The 15,436-nt window shown below is 37.7% G+C and overlaps 2 protein-coding genes across 5 annotated transcripts in view; one reads left to right on the plus strand and one right to left on the minus strand.

Annotated features, from left to right (window-relative positions):
* Positions 1-613: 613 nt before the first annotated feature.
* On the minus strand, positions 614-11,803 carry Sc2 (trans-2,3-enoyl-CoA reductase Sc2). Of its 4 annotated transcripts, none has more exons than XM_071683791.1 (7): positions 11,719-11,803; positions 9,980-10,042; positions 5,049-5,154; positions 2,954-3,161; positions 2,569-2,785; positions 2,122-2,323; positions 614-822 (listed from the first exon to the last, which is right to left on the minus strand). In XM_071683791.1, the coding sequence occupies exons 1-7, from the start codon at positions 11,767-11,769 to the stop codon at positions 698-700; spliced, it is 972 nt and encodes a 323-aa protein (XP_071539892.1). In that variant the 5' UTR covers positions 11,770-11,803; the 3' UTR covers positions 614-697. The 4 variants fall into 4 exon arrangements, with proteins under 4 accessions (XP_071539892.1, XP_071539894.1, XP_071539891.1 ...); XM_071683793.1 differs by having other exon boundaries at positions 2,131-2,323; positions 11,719-11,801; XM_071683790.1 differs by lacking the exon at positions 11,719-11,803 and adding an exon at positions 11,630-11,671 and having other exon boundaries at positions 2,131-2,323.
* Positions 11,804-12,259: 456 nt separating this feature from the next.
* LOC139760506 (U3 small nucleolar ribonucleoprotein protein MPP10-like) overlaps positions 12,260-15,436 on the plus strand; it is a 73,078-nt gene continuing 69,901 nt past the window's right edge. The window contains exon 1 of the mRNA XM_071683795.1: positions 12,260-12,443. Within this exon, the coding sequence (XP_071539896.1) occupies positions 12,385-12,443 (59 nt within the window). The 5' untranslated portion in view covers positions 12,260-12,384. The remainder of the gene's footprint in view (positions 12,444-15,436) is intronic.

Consider the following 15,436-nt stretch of genomic DNA (forward strand, 5'->3'; position numbering starts at 1 on the left):
TAAATGTAAATCTTGAATGTTACAAGTTATTTCAACTTACTTTTTTATAAACTGCCTCTAGGAAAACAAATAGCAGCTGACTTTATGAAAAATGGAATATCATCATCAGATTTCAGATATGTGACTGAATCTCTTACTTCTTACTGCAGCAATTCAATATGAATTTAATTCATACTCAATATTTGCAGTTTACTATGAAATGTTTAGGGGTGTGCTAACCTAAATATGTTTAAGGCAAAATACTAAGAATGGTATTGATTAAGGGTGTTCTTGATGTCAAATAATGAGAACTGTAAGCTACAGCAAAACTAAACAGTTTAGTGAGTACTGTGACATTCAGTTTAAATTGTTAGAAGAGTTGACCTTTGAAATTATGCAGGGTATTCATACAAAGATCGTGTCCTTAAAATGCTGAGCAGGAAATGATCAATTATGTAAAATGGTTGTGGTAACAGTTAACATGATTTACCATCAACAGTACTGCATCATAACATCTGAGAGCAGATCATTGTAATACATGGGCCTATGTCAGGCAAATAAAACAAAGCACTAACAATGAGCCAATAAATATAACAAATTAAACATTCATAGGTACTAGAGTCAAGCCCAAAAATTTAGTTTCACGATTTTATTGGAATTAGTATAATTAAAAATGAAAATTAAGCTACTTTGTTCCAAGTGATTAATGACACAACTTCTAGAGAAGGAAAGGAAGGATAGCTTTCCTGCTAGGGTAGTTCTTGAAATCTTTTTTATAGCTGCGGTGCTTGCCTAAAGCCCAAACAGCCATCTGGTAGAATCCACAAAGAGCAAACATTCCAGCTGGAAGGAAAAAACTATTTATTATACATATTTATCTTAATCAAAACAGCATAAGCTATACAATATATGTATAGGGGTATTGGATTAAAAAGCTTGCGAGGCAATACAATTCCGGTGTCCTTTGATTATATCCTTTGGTAAATATCATGATTCCATTGATCTGGGCATGACCTAAGCCATTTACTCACTGACCTGCTGAGGCAGAAAATGACAGAGTAAGATGCTGTATAAAATTCACGGGTATAGGGGAACACTAAAATCAACATGAATGGGTTGAACACAAGGGGGATGAAAGTGTTAAGTGTCAATAAGCAATTGTGGTAACATCTGTTACAGATTCTGGATGCCACAACATTTTGTATATGCTCCCCTTAAATAAACTTTCAATTTATGAAACATTATACCTTTCTACAGGGGAAGCCAATGCTTCCCTTGGGATAATAGAGTACTTACGTATAATCCAATACTGTACCAGGGGCCCCACATTTCACAACAGTATCATTTGAGAGTTTAGGTATAAACTCCAAGAATAACTCCAAAGCAAGAGCCATTTGAGACCCACAGGACCATTCTTAGTTTTACTGCTGCAAGGGGTGTATTTATGCACACATCTTTTAATCTATATTCACAAAAGAAAATGAATTTATGCCAAAGGCTTCAAAAATATTATTCAAATAGCTCATGCACTTCCTTGACTCCTCCTACAACACTGAAAGGCTACAATTGTCCAGAAGATGCTGCCATCTTGATGCAACATGTTAAATCCCAGATGTAAACCACCAGTTGACTCACAACCACGCTGGAGTCTTTGATCAGAATACCTTATATTTTTGCTTCCTTCCATAAACATGATAAGCTTCTTAAATTAATTCCTCAATTAAACCACCTTACACCACATACAGTGGTTACTAACAGGTTACTAAGGCCTCAAGTCAGCTCCAGTGACCCATCCTTTGTTTGAGCTCCAATCTCTGGACAGCTAACAGTAAGCTACTAATGTACACTGAATTCAATTAGTGGCAGGGCCTTATGTGCATACACCTCCATGGTGGAATGGTTACCATTCCTGATCATGATGTATTAATTGTATCATAGACAAGACCTCCAGGTGGGGGATCAAAGGTAAAAATAAATGGAAGATGTGTTCAGCCCAATTATACACATTAAAGTTGTAAAAATATTCTGATACAGCACTTATGAATTTGTATACAGGAAAGTACATATGTAAATAACTGTAGAGAATGAAAAAATTTAAAAAAATAAGCATAATAAATTACTTAAAAATAAATTAATACATACATAACTTACCTGGCAGGCACTGTGTCATCACAGTAAAGGCCATCCATGAGCCAAACTCATAGGTGTAATTAGGACATGAAACAGCATTGAACAGCAGAGTCATTGGATTACTGTCAGGAAAAGGAATTTTGCGTTCTTTGGATCCTGGTGGTCGCAGGTTACGTAGTGTTATGTGAATGCTGAAGTTCCCAAATTCACACAACTTTTGGAGAGAAAAGAATAGTCAAGGCACAAATTCAACAAAGAAAATAATGGCACAATAACGGAAATGTAATTATTAAAGTCTTGAAACTGTCGAACTATCTAGCAGAAACACATGCATCACTTCCGTTAAAAAATACTTATGTTTCTTCTGATTTTTACATCTTAAACTTCAGCAATATTCATACTAAGAGAAACCTGACAAAATAACATGCAATTACTTTCCATAACTTCTCTAATACTCACAAGAAATGCTGCCAGAGCCATATAAACTTGTATATCACAAGGAGGTGTAAAGAGAGGATGGTTGACGTGGTAGGCAACATAGGCAGTGAAACCCCAATAGTACGTACAGTTCTTGAACAAGTTGAATAAAGGCATGGTGCCATGAGAAAATCGATGGACAAATTGAGTTTCAAACAGCCGTTTTGCATAATGGAATGTCCAGCAACCTGCAGCAATACTGAAACATGGTGTAACTTTAGCAAAAAGCAATAAAAATATTAAAACTATTATACAGCCATGCTTGTATGGACACTGATGTGCATGTATGTGTGGCATTTCTAGACGATCTACCAATATCAAACGTGTCTAATCATTATTCAATTACATGACATGCAACAACACCTACTGAGCACAGAGAGAAATTGGAGCTGAACTTCCTTTGTCACCATAGAAAAGCCAAGGTCGCTGGTAGATCCACAAATAAATAGCCAGAGGGCCAGCATACTCAGTAAAGAACACAGTTTTCCAGCCAATCTGAGGACCCAGATCTTTCACATACAGTTTGTCTTCTGATTTGATGCCAAGTTTCTCTAAAGTGTCCTCATCCTTCAAACCTGTATAAATGTAAGGACAAAAAATAATTTCACATGAGACTTCCCTTGTGCTTCAACATGACTGAGCCTCAAGGACATTAGCTCCTATAACTAATCAATTACAATACCTTGGACAATCACTAATTTCTGGCCAAACTACAAAAAAACAGTGACCAACAGCTATCTTAAATTTAAGGCTGCTGAAACTTGCAAATGAAAATGAAAACTTTGTTCTGCAATTTACATAAAAGCCACAAGGTCAGAGGCATATCTACACCTTTCCCTCACTTTGTACAAATTTGATCATGCATAAATTACTTTTTAAACCCAAAATTTATCTGCAATTGGGTGGCACACATATACAGGTTTCAACCAAGTTCCAGGCTTTGTCCTCTCCAAACCAAAAACAGGTCAGTTTGGTCGAATTCTCTTGGTGCCTTTCATTTATCATTTATTCTATTCCTTATCAATCTAACAATGCTATACATTTTTGTCTATATTCACTTCACCAATATGTGTCTTTTGCAGATATGAACTGTTGTTCTGAATGAACACCGTGGGGCTCTCTCTCATGAGGTCATTGTTTAAAAATGACAGTTTTGAAGAGTGAAAACTTTCTCTCTACAGCTCATAAAACAAAATTACCCCTGGGGAAAATGTTTTAATTCATGTACATTGTGCCAGTTTTGCCTGAAATTGTCACACAGTGATATGACTAAATAGTGAGACTGGGGTTGGCCAATAAAAAGTTTTTATTATCCTAAGTAAACAGCTTAACTATACATGATGTTTTGAAAACACACTGCTCAGAGTGAGAAACCAGGACTGGAAGTAGCTGTTACAGACCATCTTCAAATAATCAGCTTGACCATATAATAATCACATCATTAAATATTTAATACATGAATATGGAAACCTAGTGAAATGCTTATCTCAGATAAAAAATCAAGCTAAGAATTCAGAAATCAAGGAAATGTGCAAAAAGATTATAATACCAGAGTCAGCTTCATGCTGCAAACATCTGCAGTAATTTGCCAAATTTGATGTAACAGCATACCTATTTTCTGTAATGTTACAGAGGTATTCATTCAATAATCAACTTACCAATTAATGATCAACAACTAATGCTAACCAAGGAACACTAACTGGATTCATGGGCTTTATTTATTATATGTAATTCTAAATGGCAGTGTAAAATTACACCTGAGGGTACAAAATTCTGTTCCCTTAGCCACATAATAGTAGGCTGGAGATATCAGGCATAATGTACTGCAACCAGTCAAAAATGATTATCAAGCGATAAACTAAATGGGAGTTCAGGCTAAGATACTTCATGAACAGTGAGTAATGGCAACCATGACAAAGTTTTGGATTGTTACACTCCAGCATTGCTGTTATGATGAACCATGCCGAATGTGACTAACACTTGTAATCCTGGTCATTAGAATAGACAGCTGGGAAGTAAAATGGTAGATAAGGAAAGGAGCAGAGCTTGGCTTACCTTTTCATAAGCCACATGGGTGGCATTTACACATTCCCTTGAAAAAGTGGAAAACAAGGCCTAATAAACCTGACTTTTGATAGATCTCAGGATTGACTTCTTTACACAGAGGCAATAATTATCAAATATTTTCAACTTACATTTCAAGGTACATCATGCTAGACTAAGCAAGCAGTAAATTATGAAAAAATTTAAGAATCATTATCAGCAAAACTGTATCTACAGAAGTAAATAATGCTTGTTCCTGAGAACATGATTACTGATGCTATATCATGGCCTACTGCAGTTGGCATAAAAAGATGAAGTGATTACCTAGAGTGAAGGTATTCCTTACTAAACAGAATTCTAATGAGTTTAAACAAGTAGTCTACCATACTTTTAATAATGTAACAAGAGATATAACAAACCTTTGCCTTTTTGCTCCAGTCTAACTTCTTGTCTTTCAGGATGAAGCACACCCTTGTGTAGCTGAACACATTTTTTTACATCCAAAATGGTGCTCGTTGTTTTCAGCTGTATTACATATCAGAGAATAATATAAATGAATGGTAATGGTAACAATCAGAAAAGTTACGCTTAGGCATAATTCTATACATATGAACGCATATCTGCATATATGTGCATAGGCATAAGGATGTAAATGTGTATGTAAAAGCATGTAAGCATTCACATATATGTTTACATACAAATATGAGTTCAATTACGCATAACATCTATAGGTACATATGGATGTATGTGGGGGCTTTAAACATGATGGGTCCCATCTCTTAATCCCATTTTCTGTTATAAAGGTTTCCAAATTTCCTACTGCTATCATTATATACTATTCCTTACTTGGTACATTTCATTTTCACATCTTTCCTGACTTCTCCCAAACTCCTGCTATGTTCTCTAGTCCCTAAGTTCCTTAATATTTTGAAGTGGTCATCTGTCTTAACATCAATGTCAACTCCAGGAAATTATCATGTCCCTTGTAATCTCTTTCTTTAGTGTGGATAGTGCAAAGGCTTCTCTCCTCCACTTCTTGCATCACAACCCTCTTAACTATGGCATTAATCACATTGCATACCACTTGTCCTACTATATCAGGTCTTTGTTTCATCACATGAGACCAATTTGGTGATAGAGAGTCTATGCTGAGGAGAAATATACAGCACCTTCAGCATTTCCCTCTTTTTCATTTAATATCCAATGATCTCTGTTCCTCAGCCCAAGTCAATGCCCTCTGTCACTCTTCTCCAACCCAAAAATTATTTCTTGATCTCTGTCCTTCATTCCCATTGCTAGTCTCTGTTCTCTATGCTTCTTTTATGGATGCTTTCCTAACATTGATCTATTTCAGTAAGGCAAAATGAACACTTCCCTATGAGCATTATCATTACTGTTCTACTTGTGTTCTCTTGCTGCTGGCTGTTCTCTTAATGCCTTCCACCACTTCAAATCTGTAATAAAATTGTCCATATATTCCTCAGTTTCTTTACCCATAACCTGATTTTAAGGTTTTGTTTTTATATCACCACCAGCAACTTTTTTACCTCAAGGTCCTAGACCTTCCATTCTTCAATTCTTTTTTTTTTTTTTTTTTTTTTTTTTTTTTTTTATACTTTGTCGCTGTCTCCCGCGTTTGCGAGGTAGCGCGAGGAAACAGACGAAAGAAATGGCCCAACCCCCATACACACGTACATACACACGTCCACACACGCAAATATACATACCTACACAGCTTTCCATGGTTTACCCCAGACGCTTCACATGCCTTGATTCAATCCACTGACAGCACGTCAACCCCTGTATACCACATCGCTCCAATTCACTCTATTCCTTGCCCTCCTTTCACCCTCCTGCATGTTCAGGCCCCGATCACACAAAATCTTTTTCACTCCATCTTTCCACCTCCAATTTGGTCTCCCTCTTCTCCTCGTTCCCTCCACCTCCGACACATATATCCTCTTGGTCAATCTTTCCTCACTCATTCTCTCCATGTGCCCAAACCATTTCAAAACACCCTCTTCTGCTCTCTCAACCACGCTCTTTTTATTTCCACACATCTCTCTTACCCTTACGTTACTTACTCGATCAAACCACCTCACACCACACATTGTCCTCAAACATCTCATTTCCAGCACATCCATCCTCCTGCGCACAACTCTATCCATAGCCCACGCCTCGCAACCATACAACATTGTTGGAACCACTATTCCTTCAAACATACCCATTTTTGCTTTCCGAGATAATGTTCTCGACTTCCACACATTTTTCAAGGCTCCCAAAATTTTCGCCCCCTCCCCCACCCTATGATCCACTTCCGCTTCCATGGTTCCATCCGCTGACAGATCCACTCCCAGATATCTAAAACACTTCACTTCCTCCAGTTTTTCTCCATTCAAACTCACCTCCCAATTGACTTGACCCTCAACCCTACTGTACCTAATAACCTTGCTCTTATTCACATTTACTCTTAACTTTCTTCTTCCACACACTTTACCAAACTCAGTCACCAGCTTCTGCAGTTTCTCACATGAATCAGCCACCAGCGCTGTATCATCAGCGAACAACAACTGACTCACTTCCCAAGCTCTCTCATCCCCAACAGACTTCATACTTGCCCCTCTTTCCAGGACTCTTGCATTTACCTCCCTAACAACCCCATCCATAAACAAATTAAACAACCATGGAGACATCACACACCCCTGCCGCAAACCTACATTCACTGAGAACCAATCACTTTCCTCTCTTCCTACACGTACACATGCCTTACATCCTCGATAAAAACTTTTCACTGCTTCTAACAACTTGCCTCCCACACCATATATTCTTAATACCTTCCACAGAGCATCTCTATCAACTCTATCATATGCCTTCTCCAGATCCATAAATGCTACATACAAATCCATTTGCTTTTCTAAGTATTTCTCACATACATTCTTCAAAGCAAACACCTGATCCACACATCCTCTACCACTTCTGAAACCGCACTGCTCTTCCCCAATCTGATGCTCTGTACATGCCTTCACCCTCTCAATCAATACCCTCCCATATAGTTTACCAGGAATACTCAACAAACTTATACCTCTGTAATTTGAGCACTCACTCTTATCCCCTTTGCCTTTGTACAATGGCACTATGCACGCATTCCGCCAATCCTCAGGCACCTCACCATGAGTCATACATACATTAAATAACCTTACCAACCAGTCAACAATACAGTCACCCCCTTTTTTAATAAATTCCACTGCAATACCATCCAAACCTGCTGCCTTGCCGGCTTTCATCTTCCGCAAAGCTTTTACTACCTCTTCTCTGTTTACCAAATCATTTTCCCTAACCCTCTCACTTTGCACACCACCTCGACCAAAACACCCTATATCTGCCACTCTGTCATCAGACACATTCAACAAACCTTCAAAATACTCATTCCATCTCCTTCTCACATCACCACTACTTGTTATCACCTCCCCATTTACGCCCTTCACTGAAGTTCCCATTTGCTCCCTTGTCTTACGCACCCTATTTACCTCCTTCCAGAACATCTTTTTATTCTCCCTAAAATTTACTGATAGTCTCTCACCCCAACTCTCATTTGCCCTTTTTTTCACCTCTTGCACCTTTCTCTTGACCTCCTGTCTCTTTCTTTTATACTTCTCCCACTCAATTGCATTTTTTCCCTGCAAAAATCGTCCAAATGCCTCTCTCTTCTCTTTCACTAATACTCTTACTTCTTCATCCCACCACTCACTACCCTTTCTAAACAGCCCACCTCCCACTCTTCTCATGCCACAAGCATCTTTTGCGCAATCCATCACTGATTCCCTAAATACATCCCATTCCTCCCCCACTCCCCTTACTTCCATTGTTCTCACCTTTTTCCATTCTGTACACAGTCTCTCCTGGTACTTCCCCACACAGGTCTCCTTCCCAAGCTCACTTACTCTCACCACCTTCTTCACCCCAACATTCACTCCTCTTTTCTGAAAACCCATACTAATCTTCACCTTAGCCTCCACAAGATAATGATCAGACATCCCTCCAGTTGCACCTCTCAGCACATTAACATCCAAAAGTCTCTCTTTCGCACGCCTGTCAATTAACACGTAATCCAATAACGCTCTCTGGCCATCTCTCCTGCTTACATAAGTATACTTATGTATATCTCGCTTTTTAAACCAGGTATTCCCAATCATCAGTCCTTTTTCAGCACATAAATCTACAAGCTCTTCACCATTTCCATTTACAACACTGAACACCCCATGCATACCAATTATTCCCTCAACTGCCACATTACTCACCTTTGCATTCAAATCACCCATCACTATAACCCGGTCTCGTGCATCAAAACCGCTAACACACTCATTCAGCTGCTCCCAAAACACTTGCCTCTCATGATCTTCAATTCTAATCTATATAATTTCTTCTCCTTTCAAAACATTCTAAATTTTTATCCAATTTCTTTCTGGATGACCTGGTGACAACTCTATGATGACGATAATTTTCCATATGTAATCCAATGAAATTTCTTTAAAACAAAAGCCTAATGATGTTAATCCTTTGTATTAGTCCTTATCATATATGCTAATATAAGTGAACAATGTGGAAAGACTTTTCACTTATGTTGGTGTGTACATGAATACATGGATAGCTGTACGTGATTTATGGTAACAAAAAGTACTTAACCTACAATCTCTGAGTTACTAAGAATATTCATGATAAAGGAAACAAAGATAAAGTCTTCTTATCTCAACATCCCAAACCTTTATCAATACGATAACCCTGACACATTATCATGCTATTCAAGATAATCTTGAGAAAACACAGGACTTCTCACCATCTCCTGTTTTCAACTTGGCCACAAAAATCTTTGCTAAACTAACATATGCATTATATCCATGACAAAACAAATATTGTGGCCTATGATTAGAAAAAAAAAGCCAACCTTTCATGACCAAACAAAAGTTTTGACCTATGATGATGAAAAAGAACTACTCTGCTAACACATATACTTGGTATATCTGGGACCCTAGGACCACAGTCCTACATATACTTGAGATACATGCTGATGTTTCCTGCCCCATTTTAATTCAATACTGCTGACAGTTAAGAAGTGAAAACACACTTACATATTATCCTACTACAAAGGAAATTACAAAAGATTACAGTTACTGACAAAATTTTTCCTTTATCTTTTATGTCTTAAGATGTTGAATCACTAGTATTTCACATGGTAAATTTCCCTTCTTAATTCTTTTTTTAGTCTTCAAAAAATCCTCCTGGCTGAAGGGAATGGAAAAACAGACCAAGCTTAGGTATAAAAGTATTAAAAAGATATACTAGATTTACTTACCACCCCATACAATGAAGTGGCAAATTTGCCACTCTTGGCATTATAGATGTCCAACTTTTCAATCTGTGTCAGGAAGAGAAATTATTTTGTAATACATAATATTCACTAAATATTTCCAATAAAGAGACATTCTTAAGAAAACTTATGATTTCTAAGGATTTTCTGACACTACTATACATACAATGCATGTCAATGAACACGAGCATACATGACTGCAATGCCTGACAAAGGACAATTTTTTCATGCTTTTGTTTAATATTGCCTGCCTCTAGAAGCATCCACATGGAAGTAGTTTACATTGATGGCCAATACTGGAGATATACCATGTATCTCGGTCATCAACAGACTGTTATGTAGAATACATGCATCAATTTGGTGTGATGCCAGGTTTACACAAAAGTGTGTTGTGTGAAGCCATTTCCAGATTAAAAGAAATCTTTACGTTATTAGTATTCATAAAAAAGAAAATGATAATATTCTGACTGACATATCTAAAGCCAGCCAGGTTAAATACTATGTACATGCATTAACAACACATACATATAAAACTAAATATTCAATCAATTCCCACATAGATATAAAAAGCTTAACACTACCTCACATTTCACTAACCTCTACTTACAGATCTCCCCACCCACAGCAAATACACCAATGACCAATCAGTACACACTGAAATAACCAGACAAGCACAAAACAACTGACCTCCCAACCAACTATACATAAACTCATCAGAAACCACATTCCCACACACACAAGTCACTCTTTTACTTATGCTCTGAACATCCCCCATCATTACTAAAGGCAGTTCCAACATCTCCCATGGGCAGTTCATACCCACAATGCAACTACCAAAAAGACCCTATGAACTTACTACTCAAATGCCAGCACTTTAAGCAAACAGATCCACATGAAACATCACAACAATTTAAGACCTATGGTCTCAGCCAGTGGACATGGGCAGCTTCTTGAGTGCTACAGAAGCTTAATAAGGAGAGAAGCAACTACCGAGGCAAGAAGTATAAAATAAAAGCAAGACAGTTATGTGGATGCGGAATAAAAAAATATATATTTTATTTCCATTTATTATACTATGTTGCTGTCTCCCGCGATAGCGAGGTAGCGCAAGGAAACAGACGAAAGAATGGCCCAACCCACCCACATACACATGAATATACATACACGTCCACACACTCAAATATACATACTTATACATTTCAACGGATACATACATATACATACACAGACATACATATATACACATGTACATATTACTCTGTGTCATCACTCAATTTGTCTATATGATGTGGGCCAAAATGGAAATAAGCATTTCATATGTACTCTATGTGCTGCCATATATAAATTTCTTGACGGTCCATAATTTTGCCAATATAAACTCACAGCAGGAAAGATTACTCAATATTCAAATGTAATATCGATGCCGAGCTAATTTGATAAACTGCTACGACGAGAACCTATGATACCTCAACTAAAATACCAAGTATTGAAGATTTAATCTCAATGTTCAATAATCTAGTCGAAATACAGTAATCACATCCATTACTGACAATCCCTTAATCAAAATAATAAAAAATCGAGGATTGATTCTAATCCGTCCGATGTTCATTTTTTGACATTCCCCTCATTAAATACCCAGCAGAGTCTCTTTCTATCAATCATAACTATTACTAGTAACAAGTAGACTTTCTTGATTAAAGGAAGCATAAGATGACACAACTGACCTCCATGGCGTCCGGCAACTTACAGACGAATCGCAAACGAACACAACACATTCGCTACAAACTAACAAAAAAAAAAATCTTTAAATGATGACGTAAACATATGAGAAAATATTAGTGTGGACATATGTTTCAATGTTTGCCCAATACGCTTGTATTCTATTTATTCTAACAGCACAAAAAAAAAAAATGTAATCGCGCGTTAAATGTTATATCGCTCCTTAGCCTCCATGATATCTGCAGAAATATAAACGCCCAAATGATTAAATCCATTTTTTGAGAACTACACATTTTCAAAGTTGTCTTTTATTCTCTCAATAGTAAAAAAGATTGATCTTTACCGAATTAGAAAGAAATTGGTGGTTTCTGGTTGTTCTCAATAATTCTACCAGATTCTGCTTCAGTGCATGACTATTAAATTCCTCATCTTTTTTTATCATTTCATAGAATTGAACAGTAGAAAAATAATGTCTTTAATTTTTCTTTATCTGGCATTCTAATATGCTAAAATTGTTATTTCCGATATTTCAATATTACCTTGGCATATAAGTCACATGTGTAAACATGGGCAGCATGTTTCGTGAGATTTGAGTACTCTATGTTCTACAGTGTTAAGTACTGTGAAGTTTGGTTGAAACTGCATGTAAGACAGAAAATAAGTTTACGAGAATGGAGAAGATATGCGAAGGAGTCACAGATTTACTAAAGAGACCGGAGGACTACTTAAGGTATGAGCATGGAGTATTACATATAGATTCTTAGCTCGAGCTCACCGTCTCTTAATAAAAGTTGTAACTTCAGAGACTATGAAGTGGTAATAATTTAATTGAGGTCTACAATGGTATCTCCTCTGAGTGATACTGATTTTATTTGATTAAACTGTAATGTTTAGTGAATAGATAACACTTGCAAAACATGATTTGCAGCATTGTATTTTACTAAGCTAATTTAAGGAAGGAGATAGTAATATAATGAGGGATACTGTGGGATTAAGATGGATAATTATCGGTTTGGCTGTATATTGAAACTAGCATTGATTCATAAATACCTGTTTTATGTACGTATATATATATATATATATATATATATATATATATATATATATATATATATATATATATATGATATATATATATATATATATATATATATATATATATATATATATATATATATATATCCCTGGGGATAGGGGAGAAAGAATACTTTCCACGTATTCCCTGCGTGTCGTAGAAGGCGACTAAAAGGGAAGGGAGCGGGGTGCTGGAAATCTTCCCCTTTATTCTTTTTTTTTTTCAAATTACCAAAGGAAGGAACAGAGAAGGGGGCCGGGTGAGGATGTTTCCTCAGAGGCCCAGTCCTTTGTTCTTAACGCTACCTCGCTGAGGCGGGAAATGGCGAATAGTATGAAAGAAAGATATATGTATATATATATATATATATATATATATATATATATATATATATATATATATATATATATATTTTTTTTTTTTTTTTATACTTTGTCGCTGTCTCCCGCGCTTTGCGAGGTAGCGCAAGGAAACAGACGAAAGAAATGGCCCAACCCCCCCCATACACATGTATATACATACGTCCACACACGCAAATATACATACCTACACAGCTTTCCATGGTTTACCCCAGACGCTTCACATGCCTTGATTCAATCCACTGACAGCACGTCAACCCCGGTATACCACATCGCTCCAATTCACTCTATTCCTTGCCCTCCTTTCACCCTCCTGCATGTTCAGGCCCCGATCACACAAAATCTTTTTCACTCCATCTTTCCACCTCCAATTTGGTCTCCCTCTTCTCCTTGCTCCCTCCACCTCCGACACATATATCCTCTTGGTCAATCTTTCCTCACTCATCGTCTCCATGTGCCCAAACCACTTCAAAACACCCTCTTCTGCTCTCTCAACCACGCTCTTTTTATTTCCACACATCTCTCTTACCCTTACGTTACTTACTCGATCAAACCACCTCACACCACACATTGTCCTCAAACATCTCATTTCCAGCACATCCATCCTCCTGCGCACAACTCTATCCATAGCCCACGCCTCGCAACCATACAACATTGTTGGAACCACTATTCCTTCAAACATACCCATTTTTGCTTTCCGAGATAATGTTCTCGACTTCCACACATTCTTCAAGGCTCCCAGAATTTTCGCCCCCTCCCCCACCCTATGATCCACTTCCGCTTCCATGGTTCCATCCGCTGCCAGATCCACTCCCAGATATCTAAAACGCTTTACTTCCTCCAGTTTTTCTCCATTCAAACTTACCTCCCAACTGACTTGACCCTCAACCCTACTGTACCTAATAACCTTGCTCTTATTCACATTTACTCTTAACTTTCTTCTTTCACACACTTTACCAAACTCAGTCACCAGCTTCTGCAGTTTCTCACATGAATCAGCCACCAGCGCTGTATCATCAGCGAACAACAACTGACTCACTTCCCAAGCTCTCTCATCCCCAACAGACTTCATACTTGCCCCTCTTTCCAAAACTCTTGCATTCACCTCCCTAACAACCCCATCCATAAACAAATTAAACAACCATGGAGACATCACACACCCCTGCCGCAAACCTACATTCACTGAGAACCAATCACTTTCCTCTCTTCCTACACGTACACATGCCTTACATCCTCGATAAAAACTTTTCACTGCTTCTAACAACTTGCCTCCCACACCATATACTCTTAATACCTTCCACAGAGCATCTCTATCAACTCTATCATATGCCTTCTCCAGATCCATAAATGCTACATACAAATCCATCTGCTTTTCTAAGTATTTCTCACATACATTCTTCAAAGCAAACACCTGATCCACACATCCTCTACCACTTCTGAAACCACACTGCTCTTCCCCAATCTGATGCTCTGTACATGCCTTCACCCTCTCAATCAATACCCTCCCATATAATTTACCAGGAATACTCAACAAACTTATACCTCTGTAATTTGAGCACTCACTCTTATCCCCTTTGCCTTTGTACAATGGCACTATGCACGCATTCCGCCAATCCTCAGGCACCTCACCATGAGTCATACATACATTAAATAACCTTACCAACCAGTCAATAATACAGTCACCCCCTTTTTTAGTAAATTCCACTGCAATACCATCCAAACCTGCTACCTTGCCGGCTTTCATCTTCCGCAAAGCTTTTACTACCTCTTCTCTGTTTACCAAATCATTTTCCCTAACCCTCTCACTTTGCACACCACCTCGACCAAAACACCCTATATCTGCCACTCTATCATCAAGCACATTCAACAAACCTTCAAAATACTCACTCCATCTCCTTCTCACATCACCACTACTTGTTATCACCTCCCCATTTGCGCCCTTCACTAAAGTTCCCATTTGCTCCCTTGTCTTACGCACTTTATTTACCTCCTTCCAGAGCATCTTTTTATTCTCCCTAAAATTTAATGATATCCTCTCACCCCAACTCTCATTTGCCCTCTTTTTCACCTCTTGCACCTTTCTCTTGACCTCCTGTCTCTTTCTTTTATACATCTCCCACTCAATTGCATTTTTTCCTTGCAAAAATCGTCCAAATGCCTCTCTCTTCTCTTTCACTAATAATCTTACTTCTTCATCCCACCACTCACTACCCTTTCTAATTAACCCACCTCCCACTCTTCTCATGCCACAAGCATCTTTTGCACAATCCATCACTGATTCCCTAAATA

This window comes from Panulirus ornatus, chromosome 37 (genome assembly GCF_036320965.1).
Source record: "Panulirus ornatus isolate Po-2019 chromosome 37, ASM3632096v1, whole genome shotgun sequence".
NCBI classification, from domain to species: Eukaryota; Metazoa; Arthropoda; class Malacostraca; order Decapoda; family Palinuridae; genus Panulirus; species Panulirus ornatus.

Coding starts and splice junctions, on each gene's coding strand:
- Sc2 (XM_071683791.1), bottom strand. CDS start 11,769: ATGTGTTGTGTTCGTTTGCGATTCGTCTGTAAGTTGCCGGACGCCATG. Junction 10,043..11,718: donor AGTTGCCGGACGCCATGGAG/GTCAGTTGTGTC, acceptor TTCCTGACACAG/ATTGAAAAGTTGGACATCTA. Junction 3,162..5,048: donor ACTGGAGCAAAAAGGCAAAG/GTTTGTTATATC, acceptor ACATTTATACAG/GTTTGAAGGATGAGGACACT.